Source organism: Spermophilus citellus (genome assembly GCF_964194105.1).
Source record: "Spermophilus citellus genome assembly, chromosome: 1".
In the NCBI taxonomy this organism is placed as follows: Eukaryota; Metazoa; Chordata; class Mammalia; order Rodentia; family Sciuridae; genus Spermophilus; species Spermophilus citellus.
Window position 1 is genome coordinate 203879210 of NC_138182.1, and position 17104 is coordinate 203896313.

Genomic DNA, 17104 nt, shown 5'->3' on the forward strand with positions numbered 1-17104 from the left:
GCAGTCTATTAGGAGAAACTGACATACCATTTAACTAATATACAATGTGATAAATGCAATGGCAGAGATAAATATGCATTGTGTTATCATTTTGTCAATGAAGGCAAGACAGCACCTTGTAAAAAAAAAAAAAAGCTGTGTTTACATTCTATATTCTGAGATTGAGTACTTGGCTCTGAAGGTCCAAAGAATTACTGTTGACCATGCTAGGGGATGTTCAACCTTAAAACATGTATATATTACAAAGCAGACTGAGGTATATCCTGAAATATCAGATTTAAAATTTCATAATCTTTCAGTCTTATGGACCATAATGCTCAAAAGCAGCAATGTTCATGACTGAATAGAGGACTGTGTGATTACAGATTGTAAAACAATTTAGATTATAGAAAAATGTAGGTAAGATGTTATTAAAATGAAACAGTGTCAATGAGACCAAGTAAAACGGCTCCTATTTGAATGGAGGGATGGGGAACATGAGACAGAATGCGGTGACCAGTAGGTATGAGGAATAAAAGGTGAAGTATAAGAAGCCTTGCAGATGTTTCAATTCTGTTGACAGCAGAGGTGACGGTTGACACAGTGTTAGAAAATAAAAAAAAATAAAATAAAATAAATAGGGGATTTATGGAAGAGAACAGAGAACACTACAGGTATGGTTTCTAGTGTGGACTTGCTGTTTTGAAATATCTTTGGAGCAATTATTGAGTTCAGTAACTTACTGGATCTAAGGTAAAAGAGCACAGTTGGAGACAGAGGGTTTCGTAACCATGATGACTGAAGGCAAGGGAGTAGGGGAACTTGCCAAGAGGCAAGGTGTGGACTGAGACAGAAGGAATGGCTGCTAACTGAAACTCAAGCAAACATCAGCATCTTAAAATTGAGGATAACTAATGATTAACTGAACATTTCTGCCTTTTTTTTGGCTATTTGACAACTGACTGATCAATCATAATTGTTAGTTGAGCAGAATCCACAAACACTGGGAAGGAACACTTTTGCCCATTGCAAAAGAAAAAAAAATGGAACAGATATTTTCTCCTCCTTGTCTAGGCAACAAGGGAATGGAATGTGGCTAACTGTAGTCCAACAAGATGTTCCAGTTTATGGCCTTAGATAGTGAGAGAAAGGTTCAGGGACAGCAAGACCCAACAGAGTCCTAGACATAGGGAAATGGCAGAGTCAACCACATCCACACCTAAAAATGGTTTGTTAATGTGATCTCTTTAGTGATTTCTTTTGTGCAACCACCCTTACAACAAATCACTTTTCTTTCAAATTAGCCAGAATTTATTTTTGACTATTGGTTACAAGCATACAGAAGAGCTAAGAATAGAAACAGGAGAAATATGCAGCACTGAAATTTAAGAAAGAGAATACAAATTAAATAAAAAACAGTTTAATAATTGATCAATTTTGGAATAAAAATTTGACATTGTAGCTTTCAGGTTTTACTTATTAGGTTTCATTGATATTGCTGATTATGATTTTTTTGTACTGGGGATTGAACCCACAGATATATAACCACTGATAAACATCCCCATCCCTTTTTTTTATTTTTTAATTTTAAGATAGACTTTCACTAATTTGCATAGAGTCTCACTAAGTTGCTGAGGCTGACCTCGCACTTGCAATCCTTCTGTATCAGCCTCCCCAGCTGCTGGGAATCCACATATGAGTCACTACCCTCAGGGCCTTATGGAATTTAATAAATAAGGAAGTTAACTCACTCAAAATTATTATTGAACACCTGCATAATGTTCTTGGGCAATGAGACTACAATAGTGAATTAGAAAAAGTAGCTGCCTGCACTATTAGGACCTGCATTTTGTTGTCATTTCAGAATTTTCTGTTATTTTCTATGTTGTCTGAGAACAAAAGTTAGAGCTCTATTTTCTACATTGCTTAGTGCATGTAATCATGTGTTGATTGCCAGAGGCTGTTAAATTGTACTTTTAATTGAGAGGAAAAATACTTTGTGAATTGTCTTTATGATGTCTTACATTTTCCCCATTCACTCCTCCCGTGTTTCCTTTTGCCTATCCCTCTATTTTTTTATCCTTTCCTGAAAAACAAGTCCTGACTTGTAATTAGTCAACCACTCAAAACTAAGTAGGCTCCAAAGAGAAAGCTGATAAACGTGAAGCTTGAGCTTGATTAAAAATGTGAATTAGCAATGAAACAATCCAACTGTAATGATTTTCCCTCATCCCCAGATTCTTGTCTGTTGGTGTGCTGGGGTTAGTAGTGATCGTATAGGAAAGAAGGTTTTGTTGTTTTTGGAAAACTGATAAATTAGACCTTACTTAATACATTGCTTTATATAATAGAAGATACTTGTATTTGATATTACATTGAAGTTAATTAAAACTACTAATGATTTTCTAGTATCCTCTTATCTGAGATAAAACTTACAATAGCCTCATCGTTTTTAGAAATATCTGAGTTCCAATGGTAAAGGAATTGCCCTCCAGCAGTAACATTTGCTCATCTGTAGTTTTTCATGATGGACACACTTTTAATAACAGAAATCTTAAGAAGACAAAGAAAAAAGAGGACATATTCCAATCTGTTTACTTTAATATTAAACTTAATGGGCAGTCTTCTCTCCTCAGTCTTACTTAATATATTTCTCATCCAACACCCCAACTTTGGGGATGGGTGCTTATAAGAAAGTGAGGAAGGATAACCTTCACCTTTACCAACCAGGCTTTCAAAGCAGATGTTAGAATCCATAAGGTGATAGAATTTATAGCCACATATTTGGGGCCATATTCTGTATATTTTTGCTCTGGCACTTTCTCTTCATTACCATTGATTGATACACAAGGCTTAAAAATATGGACGTAAAAATCTCCCTGTAGTAATTACAAGCTATGTAATCTTGTGTAATTTTCCTGCAACTCAGCTTTCTCATCAGTTGTAAAGTATGACAACAATACTTCTCTCTCATGGGTTTTATGAGAATTATATGTGATACTGCTTGCAAAGGCACATAATAAGGGCTCAAGAAAACTTGGCTACAATTCTTTTTGCAATCATAACAAAACATTTTAGTTGTTTTATATGTGAATCATTACATTATGAAGATTTAATTGGATGGCTTTATTCTCCTGAACACTTGAGCCACATTCTTCTTTTTTAAATGCAGTTTACCATGTCAAAGAATTATTAAAATTTCCATACTGCCTATGGAATAAAATTTGCCTTCTTTAATAATTAAGATATTTGCAGTTAAGCTCCATCAGCTACTAAAGCCCCAATTTCTAGGAGACTGAAACTAAATTCCACTAAAATGGCTTACTAAATGTCATAAAGGCTGGGCTTTCTCACACTGTATCTCAAAATGATCTTCTTTGACATGCCTTTTAACATTCCTTCATGCATTTCAAAGATTTACAATCAAGATAGATTATAAAAGAAAAAGGATGATGTAAAAAGGATCACTTTATTCTAGCAAGCACTATTAACACAGGGAAAGGAAATTTGAGGGGAAATTCACTATTGCATTTAATTTTTTTCTATAGCATTTCAGTGTTAGTCTCACTTAAAGCAAAAAAATTCCAAGAAATATTTTATTTTTCAATTATATCCCAATAAACATAAAAGAATAATTATAATCTCAGGTAAGAAATTTACCTGATGTCACACATATATGGATGGCAACATAGGTGACCCAAATGTTGCTACTAGAGATGACTAAGGACAGAAATGTAATCGGACACTTTTTATTCCTAAAAGTTGTACTCAAGGTTGGATAAAATTCTAAGTGTATATTTAACACTTTTATTTGATTTAAACACCTTATACCACTCATTGGTATACTTCCCCCCATTTCCCACTCCTCTGAAATCTAAGTGACTTTGCTGCTGTAGTGTATTTGACCATTAATTCCACTTCTGTTTTGACCTAAGTCTGTAATGACATAGTCTGACATATTTCTCAGCACAAGATCTGTTTTGTAAAATGAGTTTGACTGTTTTTCATTCTGTGGATTTCCCTAGAAATTATCTGACAGTATTCTTCCCACCCTTGCCTGTAATGTAAACAAACCTGGGTTTGTGGAAAAATTTCCTCTTCTGTTAAGTCACATCATTATTTTCACAAAATGTGGTGTTTGTATTCAATTATAACACTGAGGATTTTATCAATGTTTAAGCAGTCATAATATATGGGGGGTGTGTGTGTGTGTGTGTGTGTGTGTGTGTGTGTGTTCTTGTTCATCTGGTATACTGAGAATGTAAATCTTCAACATGATTTGCATCTTTATTTCTTGTAATTTGTTTACTACCTAATGCCAGACTACATGTAAATCAACTTCTATTCCTGTTCTTTATGTGTCAAACAGTCTTATCAAGTAGTTAGTTAACATTTTGGTAACCTATTCCATCAAAAGATCTGACATACAGACATTAATCTAATATTGTAGGTATTTAAAACCCTTTGTTTAGTAACTGTTTAGAATTGGGGACAGTCATGACAGAATGGCTTAGTATAACCTGGCCTTGCTTTAATGTGGGGTGTTTGAGACTAAAACCTAGGTAAGAAAGACAAAGCAGACTTTCTTCTATATGAAGGTTTGTGTGAAGATGACTATATAGACATTTTCCCTCATTTCTAAAGAAATCATATGTACAAACAAAGCCAGTTAAAACTCCAGTCCTGGAGCAATTCCAAACCTGATTGTCCTTTTCTTTCATAATCTCCATGCCCTTGGGCATGTTTCCTAATCACCTTTACTGCGGTTCATCCTTAAATATATAGATAATTCTATTCCTGACCTCATCCAAAAATGGTTGGTTTCAGGATGATTGGAGCCCTACTACCTTTCACCTCAAGAAGTCAGAGGTGAACAGATCCAGATCGCATATTCCAGCTTCTTTTCTGAGCGTGTAACCATAAAGCTTAAAAAAAAAAAAAAAAAAAAACAGAGCTTATTCTCTTGACTCTTGAAGCCAAGAAGCAAGAAGAGAGTAAGCTTCCAGAAGTTTCCTCCGTGAATAGAAGAGACTCTCCTATTTTTCAGTGTACTGGCAAATGTGGTCCCATTGATAATGATAGTTTAGGATGAAAGATTTCAGTTTTAGTACAAGGAAAGACACAGTGGATTGGCCAAAAGAGGAAAAAGGAAATATGATAATTATGTGGTTAGGACTTGTCTGAATATTAACCAAAAAGTGGGTGTAACCCACTTAGAATTGTTTTCTTCTAATTTAATTTAATCAACATTGAATATGTAAGAATGTACAAATTCCAAAATTTTCAGTGTACCATCTATATTTTACATCAGAAACTTGGTAACTAGTTCAAAAATATGTGAAACATACCATAGAATGAATAAGCAGATGGCTAAATGAATGAGCCTTATCTCATCAATATTATTAGGAATATCTGTGATTACACTTGGGACGGATTTCTGTCACTGTAAGGTAGCATGAATTACAAAATAACTAAACTAGAAAAGGCATTCTATCCACTAGTGTCATGCACAATGAACTGTGCATGGCTGTTATGTAAATAAACGGGAGACCTCCTACTTGCTTCGACCTTGGAATTATAACTTAAGAGAAATGCAGAGAACATTCACAAATCCTAGAAACATTTTTTGTAAGGAAATTCTGTGATCTTGTAGTATCCGTACATGAAGTAAACATTACTTTCCACATGAATTTTAAAATAAGTGTTGTATATTGCCTTAAATTTAAAGGAAATGTCTTCATTTCTGCATGTAAAGAATGCTGAGAAGTGATGATATGCAGCATGATATGCTATGGTGTGTGCAGAAGAAAATTCAGAGGTCTAGAATACAAGGGGACCTAGCTTTGTTCTTGTGAGCAATCAACCAACATTGAGAAATCAACCTCAATAAATAGAGTCCTGAACAGTTTAGAATAAGTAGAAGGTTTGCTCACCACATCTAATTTTGCATGTACATTATCCTGATTCTGATTTGTCAAATAGTTTGACGGTACAAAAAACAATTGATTTGGCTGAAAACAATAGAGCTTGAGTCTATTAAATGCACTCAGCAGCTCTGGATCACAAAAATCCACCATTTAAAAACTGGACACTCATCTATTTTATGAGGTTAACATTAATATGAGTAATCATGTATCACTTCATAAATCCTTGAGAAACATTTCAGTTACTTTTGAATATTACAACCTCTAAAATTTTTAAAAAGATGAAAGCGTTGAGATTGAGAAAGCATTTAGAATCTTACTGAATCAGCAATATTGCTCCAAGTAATGTTCTCTAGTTCTTGAGTTTACTGAGTACAGCACAGCTGGTTGTTTATTTTGGCTTTCTTGAGTTCTATTCCTTGATTATGTGACATTCAGCTAATTATATGACAAAATATCTGACTCAACCACAGAGCAATTTACTGACCACATGTGGACCAGGGTATTACTCTTTATTTCCAGTGAGAAATTACACATACTCCTTCCCACAAACATGACAAGTGGACTCCCAGAGCTGGCACAGTGTATATTGTATGATTTGTCACTGTCTTTCTGTTTTCCCTGCCTCAGTTACCATAAGTCACAAGACCTGTTTTGGCTTGCTCAAATCCCCTCTGCTCCATGTCCTATGTATATAAGCATGGATTTAATATCATTTGATATCCAGTTTCTCCTCCTTGTCATTAAACTCATTTATCATTGTTTAGTTGCATCAAATGTGCTTGTCTCCTAGATCAATCCTGTCCACCAAAAATATTTGATAAACTTCCTTTTGTTTCCAAAGTGAAAAGCACCCGAGTTTAGCCCTCAGCTCTAATTGATGAACATTTTGTCACTTCTTAGAAGATGAATGCCCAAACATGTGTCGGAAATATATGTAATCAATCTTGAAAGAGTAGGTGTTGACAAACATGGCATAAGACATAGGATGTTTAAGCATGAGGTGAGGAAAAACAACTAAAAATATAATGTACTTAAGTAAGGTTTTTCTTAACAATTTTCAACAGAATATAATTTTTATTCTCTTCAAGAGGGTTGCTCTAATTACTTTTATGTTATGGAGAAATAGAGTTTAGATACTGTTTTTCTACAGTGAGCACCCTCTGAAAGCAATTGCTAAGCATTGCTGTGTAGCAGAAAAATATGTATGCTGTCGTCTCCCCTGGCAGGAACATGCTAACTGTAATGTTAACAAGTGTTCTTGACATTTTACGTCAAAAAGGAGAAGTGACTGAAATAATGATATTCAGAATTCACCTCCTTACACAGTATCCAAATTCATGTTATAATCAGTTTGATTAAAATTTTAGATTTTTTAACTTTTGTGTGCAGCACATTTTTTTAGAACTTCAAAAATACAAAATCTTAATCTCCTATGAAATTCACAATAGAATGTTCACTTTGGTATCTGTTCATGGGTAACAATTATTTTTCTGGGCAGTCCTGTTTCTAATATCATTATCAGGATGGAAATAAACAATATCCAATCTCAAGTAGTGGTGAAAGCAAATACTCTGTCATACGATATAGTGGGTATAAAGATACATAAATTGAAAGATAATAATTAATCTATAATTTACAGATAATATCTTGACATTAACATTTTTTCTCTTTTAATAGCTCACTGTAGAATTTTCTTAACAGTGTGAGATGAAAGAGATTTGTTCAATAGCTAAGTGTTATACAAGATATGGGAAGAAATAAAATGTATTAATTAAGAGATATAAGAACAATATACAAGACAATGTTTTTAATAAAACACATGCTTATTTTTTAATTAAAATTTAGCTGTTGGAAAAATGTAATTAACGCAGTACAATATATGAGAAAGAGAAATGTGAGATGCTTTCATAAATGAAATCAAATCTGTAAAAATACTGAAAAAGAAAATCTATTAATGTTTCTTTCCCTTGAAAGGTTGATAAAAGGAAAGGGGGCGGGGGAGAGAAGGGGTGGGGGAGAGAAGTTCTATTTATGTGTGTGTATGCATGTGGATGTGTGTGTGAGGGGTATGTTTATATTTTGTGATGATTTAGATTGAATAAATTCAAATGAATTTTTTCTTAGTAAATTCATGTTTGTTAAAAATCTAGTTTTTCATTCATCATTTGATTTTAGCCTGCTTTTTTTAGCAGATTAAACATAGTGAGTTTTTAAAAGGCTATAGTTTACATCAAATACCCCCAAATTAATATGATGGAATCAAGAAAGCATCACAAATGAATTATAGACATTCAAGGTGCTTTCCAAAGTTGTCTTATAATACAAGAATAGAACCTAGTTACATGAATAAAATCAGGTCAGGCACTTTTCAAGACCTTTTGGCTCAGAACCACAAATTCTTTCTCTTTCTAACTTGAACATTTCCTAGGGATGAAGAAGTCCTAACGGAGAAAGAAGGTACCTTTAAGGTGTCCTCAAAAGAAACCTGATGGAGGATACTTGACCTTACATCAAAGGGTTTTTTGTTTGTTTGTTTGTTGTTGTTGTTTGTTTTTTGTTTTTACTTCAAATCTCAGAAAGACTTAATAAATATTATGTCCACATTTTTCTTTCTTTTCTTCCCCACTTGACCCACAGATGAAAAAATATGTTTGTGCAAAATGCTGTAAGGAAATGTACAATTCCCTTTAACTCAGAGCATGCAGAAGTTGAATTCATTCGGTTATATATATGAAGTTGTTGAAAAGATGTAAGCTTGACAACCTGTACAAATTGAGATACCAAGTCCGATGTGTTTTACGTACTTACACAAACAGCATATGGATTATATTGCCTACTGCATGGCAACAGAGCCATAGTGAATTTGTCATCATAAATTCACTTACTGTGAATTCTATCATATAGTTTAATGAAAATAACAGTAAAAATATTCTTAGACAACAGATTGAATACAAGTGGCAATTTGAGTCTTATAATAGTAGTGTACATGCTTATTGGTAGCAATATTTTTGAAAGTATGGTGACTTACTGAAAACATAATTTTACCAGGCAGATTATCTTTGGAATTTTTCCTTCACCTGTTGAAAAAAGAAGAGGAAAAGAAAAAAAAATAACACGCTTGTTCCTCATTCTTCTTTTCATGTATGTCATTTTATGAGTGAATGTTTCATATTTATTTGTCATTTGTCCATTATTTTTTTTTTTCTTCTTCAGGTGTAACCTAGCTCCTGTGGTGGAGTTTGCTGCAGATGTGGGAACTAAATCAGATTTTATTACCATGAATCCATCAGTTGTGCAAAGAGCATTTGGAGGCTTTCGGAATGAGAGTGACAGAGAAAAATTTGTGCATAGACTTTCCATGCTGAATGACAGTGTCCTTTGGATTCCTGCTTTCATGGTCAAAGGAGGAGAGAAGCATGTGGAATGGGTTAATGCATTAATCCTTAAGAATAAACTGAAAGTGCGAACTGCCTATCCATCATTGAGACTTATTCATGCTGTCAGAGGGTAAGTGACTGGAAAGGACTAGTCTGTCCTTGGCACAATGGAACACATAACTAAACATTTTTGCTAGACAGGAAGGAGACTCAGTAAAATCTCCAAATTAATATATGTTTCCATTATTTTATAACGGTTACCCTGTTCACAATCATGAATTTTTGTTTGTGTACTTACTATTTTAACTCATCCTTTTCTCATAAAAGCAAGCTGTTGAACCTGGCACTTATTTATGTCTACTCATGAACAAACTAGAGATTTTTATATTTTTCTGAGCTAGAGTAATAAGAATTCATAGTAAAATTGATGAGTTTAGGATAACAAAGCTACAACAGAAGTGCTAAATGACTAGTGGATAATATCGTTGAAACATAAATGTTAAACATATTTAAGGAGCAATTAAGTCCCATCTGTAGACCAAGAGGCCTACTACTGAGAGAAAAGACTGACTGAGATAATATGGCTTAACACTTTACCCCAAAGTCACAGATGCCAACTTCATGAATTAAGTCAACATTTCCCTTTTATTATCATAGGCTTTTTATTCTCAAGGAAAAAGTATAAGAAATGATCTCTTGCTTAGAAGTGACAAGTAACCAGAAGGCCAAATTCAGTCATAAAACCCATAAGCAGATAAGCAGTTATGTTTATTTACTGAATGTATGTATGCTGAGTGTCAGATACTGTCAGCACAAAAGTGAGGATCTCACTACTTAGATGCATAGGCTTCATGGTAGAAACAGAGGTGTATACAATTCTAGCAGTAAAGTAAAGGGGTGAATTGTCCCTCTAGAGGGCTTAGCATTTTGAACTGAACTTTAAAAACAGCATGGCATTGTTGGGCAAAAAAAGGAGAAAGTGAAAGTGAGAGAGGGAACCAAACAGAAGGAAATATCATTGCCTCATTAGGGGAAACTGACACAAGGAAATGATTAGGTGCACAGTAAAGGTATGGAAAAATGGAGTCCATTGTGGAGAATTGGAATATGAAGTTGGAAAACTAAGTGGGAATATGGTTGGGCAGGGAATTAGTTTTATCCTATATAAACACAGTATCAATTTGAGAAGGTACACTTTTAACTGCAGATTCTTTTAAGAGAAGTAAAACACTAAAATTGCAAAGGCCAACTAAACTTTTTGATTAATTTACTCATAGGTTAATGGAGATGTAGTACAGAAGCACTGAGCATGACAGGTTCAGGGGATCAATTAAATATAATAGAAAGAATTCCTAAAAAAAAGACGGTGTTCCAAGCCCAGAGTTAAAAATAACTTCCTTTATGTACTGTAATAGACAGGAGGCTAAGGTGTTTTGTTTTATTTGTTTTGGTATTGAGATCCTTTCCTGCAAGGATTTTCCCTTTCCTGATTAAACCTGCAGATAATTTTTTGTATTGTATTATACTTCACACAGTTAAAGTCCATTTTTATAATAAGATCATGGTTATTCAACATTCAACTCTTTGTGTTTGAAAATTTCAACAAAATAAGATAGAATCTGTACATTTGGAGGGCAAGTAACTGTCATTTTTTAAATTAAAATGTTTTATATTTAAATTTTGACTCTAAATATGATATATTCTTATCAAAGAGCAACTTTACAAGTGCATGTATTAAGAACACTTTTTTGAGATGACAAAGTTGAGTATTATTTGGTTCTGAAAACAAACTTGGAGAAATTACTTTTCAATTTTAGAAACACACATTACAGAGATAGATGCATAAGTTTAAAAACAAATGCTATGAGTAAGTAACCCCTAACCATGGAAAACAAAAGAAATACTTTAACAGTATGCTGAATGAATATTTTAGTTTGCTAGATTCTGGTTAATGTTTCACGATTCAAAATTAAAAATAAAAAAGCAATTAAGCATGAAATCAGAGACATGGTTGAAATAGTGTACTTTCAATAAGGTAAGATCCAGGTAGAATTAATAATGATGAACAGTGGATTTATATAGGCTTTTACAGATGTTTTGCTTTGCTTGGCTTTGCTTTTTTGAGAAAGAGTCTATGTTGCCCAAGCTCCCCTTGAACTCCTGTGTCCAAGCAGTTCTTCAGCCTCAACCAATGGAGTACCTGGCATACAGGCACATCCCACCACACCTGGCTTAGACATTTTGAACAGTAAAACTTGGGGATTCTTTGAGTAATTTTCCAATACTCTTCTCTTATGCTTTATGTTATCTGCTTTTCTTCCATAATCATTTACATATAAAGTACAGTGCTGATCCTTTGGTGTTGTATCCCAGAGAAAAATAGTGTCAGACTCTGACTACTGGTGAAGTTAATAGCATGCTTTGTTTTGGTTAGTTTGTTTAGTTTTTTTAAACAGACTACTACTATTACTTCTTCTTCTTCTTCTTCTTCTTCTTATTATTATTATTATCTTTAATGTGGTGCTGGGGATCAAACCCAGTGCCTCATGTGTGCTAGGCAAGCACTTTACCACTGAGCCACAACCCCACCTCTGACCAGACTTATTTTGAATTCTCCAGAAAAAAAAACATTTGTAGGTAAATGGATGGAGTTAGAGCGGATAATGCTAAGTGAAGTTAGCCAATCCCAAAAAAACAAATGCCAAATGTTTTCTTTGATATGAGGAGATTAATTCATAATGGGATAAAGAGAGGGAATATGGGAGGAATAGATGAACTCTAGATAGGGCAGAGGTGTTTCAGGGGAAGGGGGGGGCATGGAGTCATATAAGATGATGGAATGTGATGATGATTATTCAAAGTACACGTATGAAGACATGAATTGGTGTGAATATACTTTGTATACAACCAGAGATATGAAAAATTGTGCTCTATATGTGTAATAAGAATCATAATGCATTCCACTGTCATATATAACTAAAAAAGAACTCATTCCACCACTTTCTTCCTTTTATATATACATACCCTTCCTTGAAGTGAAGGGATAGAGTTCTGAAGTATAGCCTAATGTTTAAAAGTAGCTCCAGAGTGGCCTATCCCTTTTCAAATGAGATAGAATTAAGTACTTATGTGCGTGTGAGAGGCTATTTTATTTATAAAATTATTGAAACTAATATATTTATGCATACAAGGTAGTATTTCAATGTAATATGTGTATGCTAAAAAGCTATTAGAACTCTAAAAAATCATAGGACGTGTGAACACCAATGTAAAAGAAAATTTAGATGAAACGAAAGCAAGGGCGAACTCCCATTAGACTGTTTTTTAAGTATTTGTTTCATATCTCTTGATTTATCACTCTGAAGCCTTGTGGTTAATACTGTTAAGAAAAAGTTTCATATCCTCTGTTGATTACTGGGAGTTTTTTTGATTCTCATGAAAGGTTAGAATACCAACTCACGCATTTCAGGGTGGGCATGATGACAGTGCTTGAATGTCAAGACCTTTCCAAGTACTGCAACTGCAAGTGGAAAGTTTAGGTGATAATGAACATCAAGATTCCCAAACACAACAAGGATCATTTAGGTTATTATCACATGGTCCAGTTTCATTATTTCAACTTTTTCCTCTGAGAATTGCAAATGCTTACTAACTTTAAACACTCATTTTATTTTTTTAAAGCTCTAAAAATGAAACCATAAAGTGTAATGGCATTATTGGAATAAGATTAAATGTATAATTCTTTGAAAGTCATATTAAGGGAAAACTATATAGATAATTTGTGATTTAAGAATAGTCTTGCAAAATAGTGAAAGTGTAATTTAATGGACACAAATAAAATATATATTCATGAGTTTAAGAGAACACATTAAATCCATGATGGATTGGGACCTTTCTATAGTTTCTTCTTTGAAAGCCCCCTGTGGTCTATGGTTTTTAAAGCATTTTGTGAAGAATGAATAATTACAAGATTTAAGAATACAGAGGGCACTTTGAAACTTCATAATTACTCTTACATGCAACAAAAAGAATATGTTGTACATTTATAATAAAATAATCAATGTACAACTCAAAATCTCCTTTAAAAAACTTTTAATTGGGTCTGCAGATGTAGCTCAGTGGTAAGCCTTGAGTTCAATTCCCAGCATCACAAAGAAAACAAAACAACAACAACAAACTTTTAACATAGAAACAGTTTTATATGATGTTAAATTACTATTGAAAACATACTTCAAGTCAAAATATATTTTAAAAAATATTTCATTATGTAAAATTCGTTATATTTTTGTAATTCCTATATTTTATTTATAATATCCAAGTAGTTATGAGTTTTTTAAGTGGAATTATTATTCTTTGTTTTCTAATTTGCAACATGTTAAAACAAAACACAAAAGCAAGCATTACACAAAGTGGAGCCTCAGTTGTACTACCAAACAATCAGAATTAATTTCTTAAGGATTTTTCTAGCAGTTAGATGGATAGACTGATAAGACTATTTTAAATTTCTATATTTATAAAAGTAAACATGTAGTTATGCTAGTAGTTGCACAAGTATATTCACATGTACTCTTCCTCACTTTGTTTATATAAATTGATTTGTTGTTTTCTCAACACTTAAAGATACAGCCCAATCTTTACAATGGAAAGTTTACCCCATTGCTTACTTTTCTGTATTTAGCCAGCCAGTTTTGATAAACTTTTATATTAAACCCTATTTTGTTGTTGTTGTTGTTGTTGTTTAGTATGATTTATTTTTTTTGTAATAAACATTTAATGGGAAAGAGAGCTTAAATATACAATTGTGGTTTTATCAAATTTATACAATAACAGTATTTTTTAAAATATAAAATTCAAGTATACTCATTATAATAACTCTAAACAAAAATATATATACATATATATGTATATCTGTATATATATATATATGTGTGTGCGTGTATATATAATATAATATATAAACATATAATATATATAATGTCATATGTTATAATTCCTTTTCAATTACAATTTCTTGAGCTAATGATAGTTAAAATTTGCACTATACTTTTCTATTCTTGTTGTCTGTGCTTATGTACACATATGCCTTTACACATATGTATCTACAAATACATTTACAGAATTTTTTTTCATTTTACAAATAAAAAGACTTTAATAAATGTAGAGGGAGATTTTTTTTTGCCTATAATCAAATATTTAACTTTAGGAGATTAATTGGTTTGAACTTTGATCTCTTTGTCATAAGTTTTGTAAAAAATATGTTAAAACACTTATATTTGAATCTTTTTGCTCCTGGCAATTATTTTAGTTATTATTAATTATATAAATTACAATTAAATATTTAACTCAATTATTTCCTAAGCATGCATGTCCCCTAGTTCATTTAATACTAATATAATTGTCCTATTTTGTAACAACATTATATATATTAATTTGTTTTAATATAATAGGGCTTATGTTATCATTGAACAGAGAAACTGCTGCTGTGTATTAAACAGGATAAACACTTGGAATGAGAACTTCCATGTGATTAGCATCTATTCCCATCTGCATGCAATGTCCTGAAATGTCATGACCATTATAATGATTTTAAAGATGTCCAATATTTTTGCAAACAAACATCTTCACCAGAATGACTTCCAGCAGGGCACAGTGACACACACTGGTAAGCTGAGCAGCTCCAGGAGGTTGAGGCAGGAGGATCACAAGTCCAAGTCCAATGCCAGCCTCCAGAAAAGTGAGGCACTGAGCAATTCACTGAGACCGTGTCTCTAAATAAAATACATTATAGGACTGGGCATGTGGCTCTGTGGTAGAGTCCCTGAGTTCAATACCAGGTACCAAAAAAAAAAAAAAAAAGAAAAAAGATTTACAACAAACATAGTAATTCACTGCATATTCAATTCAGTTCACAGCTAGTTTTAAAATTTTTATTCTATAGAAATTTATTGAATACAGTTTACTTATTCAAAATAAGTTTTATTTATTCAATACAGACTTTATTCTGTGTGTGTGTGTATGCGGCGCTGGGGATAGAACCCAAGGCTCACATATCTTTATCTTTTTGTGGAGAATATATGTAACTCTTTGAAAAATCTTACAATCTTATCAAGTTGAACTGAATGACTACAAAAAATGTTCAAGTATATGAAATCAATTGTATAACTTTTTTATATTTTCTTGGAATTAAGAATTTTCATTTGAAATACTTGTTAACCACATAATTACCTATAGCAGTGTTTTCTAATTTGGGGTTCATATATACATTTTGAAGATTCTCAGAAAACTTAATTTTTATATAATTCTTTACAAATAATTCATATTTTTGCATACTACATATTCCACCTACATGCACATATTTTGCATACTACATATTCCACATACATGCACATAATTAGAACATTTAATTTTTATGTCATTTTTTACAAATACATTTTGTTTTTGGATATTAAAGCATTAAACTCTTTGCAGTTTTATGATTAACACAAAAACACCATTTCTCAGAAATTCAGTTGAGTTCATCTTTCAATGTAAAACTCTGTTTTAAATTAAGATGTTTTCCCCATGCCAAACTAACTTCATTGAATGCCATGGACTTGCAGAAGAATTTGAATCAGACTATTCCCCAGTAGAGTCCCCAGTGAAAATATAAGACAACATATATCATCAGTAGACTTCAGGGAATTGAGTTCATTACAGTCATTCAAATAGATTGTTTTGGAGTATTGAATCAACTCAAAGACACATATGGAAAAGCAATTTTAAAAACAACTTTGAAAATGGAAATATTCACTCCAAGTGTTTTCTGAAAATGGCTTACTTACTTTAAAATTAGTCTTATGCTAAAAACATTTCCGTATAGTTTCTATTTTGACCTATGAGCAACACAGCTGTAAAACTTCTTCATAAAGCATGTGTCCTAGTTAAATGTTTTTGACTATTGAGACACTACATAGGAGGTATTTTATGCCGAATGGCATAAAATACTGTATCAGAAACACTTCTACTGTATTTCTTTCCCTAACAAGAGGACTCCTATAGGTACACTCTGGCCCTCTGCCATTCTAACCTACAGGGTCAAACTTGGTTACCCTCAGACACAGTAGTATTTCTTGCTAATCCCTCTTGTTTGAATTCCATTGTAGAATGTGATCCTGTAAAGGACCTTGTACCTGAGAAGACATTCATACACATATGACTTTTACATGAATTCCTGTACAACAGCTTGCAGGATGTCTTTGTCCAATACACCTTCCAATTGTTGGTTATCTCCACTGAGTTGAAAACTCTTTGCAAAGCTCCCAGAATTTCTTTGTAGGAATGATAAAGCCTAAGGGCACTTCTGTGACACTGGCATATTGGCTTCTTCCTTTTCTATCATTTTTATTCACTCCTCAATTTCAGTTTGAAAGTATTTTCCAATTGGGCACAATTTCTCACTCTTTGTATTTTCACTTAGATTGACTTGGCTGTTCTTATATTCTTTTCACAAGTGATACATGATTCTCTTAGAGCAGTGATCAAAATATGTCATTGTTGCTCATATTCTTCCCCATGGGTAAATTTCATGAGAGCAAAGACCAATTTATTCCTATCTGCATAAACCTAATAAAAAGCATAAATTTTCTGAATATGCTATGTTGAAATCTGTGCAAAGGATGGAGATTAGAGTTGTTCAAAAGGACAAAACTATGATAAAGTAAGACTGTGATGTTTAGCTCAGTTAGTCTATTTGATCTATTAATTTTTAATTAATCTAAGAATCAGTTTTTAAACAATATTAATTTAACATGGTGCTTTCTAGAGGAAAGTGATTACTTCAAA

General features: G+C 32.8%; 1 protein-coding gene across 1 annotated transcript in view; it reads left to right on the top strand.

Moving 5' to 3' along the window:
- ST8SIA4 (ST8 alpha-N-acetyl-neuraminide alpha-2,8-sialyltransferase 4) overlaps positions 1-17104 on the top strand; it is a 91602-nt gene that overhangs the window by 38222 nt on the left and 36276 nt on the right. The window contains exon 4 of the mRNA XM_081289900.1: positions 9120-9413. Coding sequence (XP_081146026.1) covers positions 9120-9413 — 294 coding nt within the window. The remainder of the gene's footprint in view (positions 1-9119; positions 9414-17104) is intronic.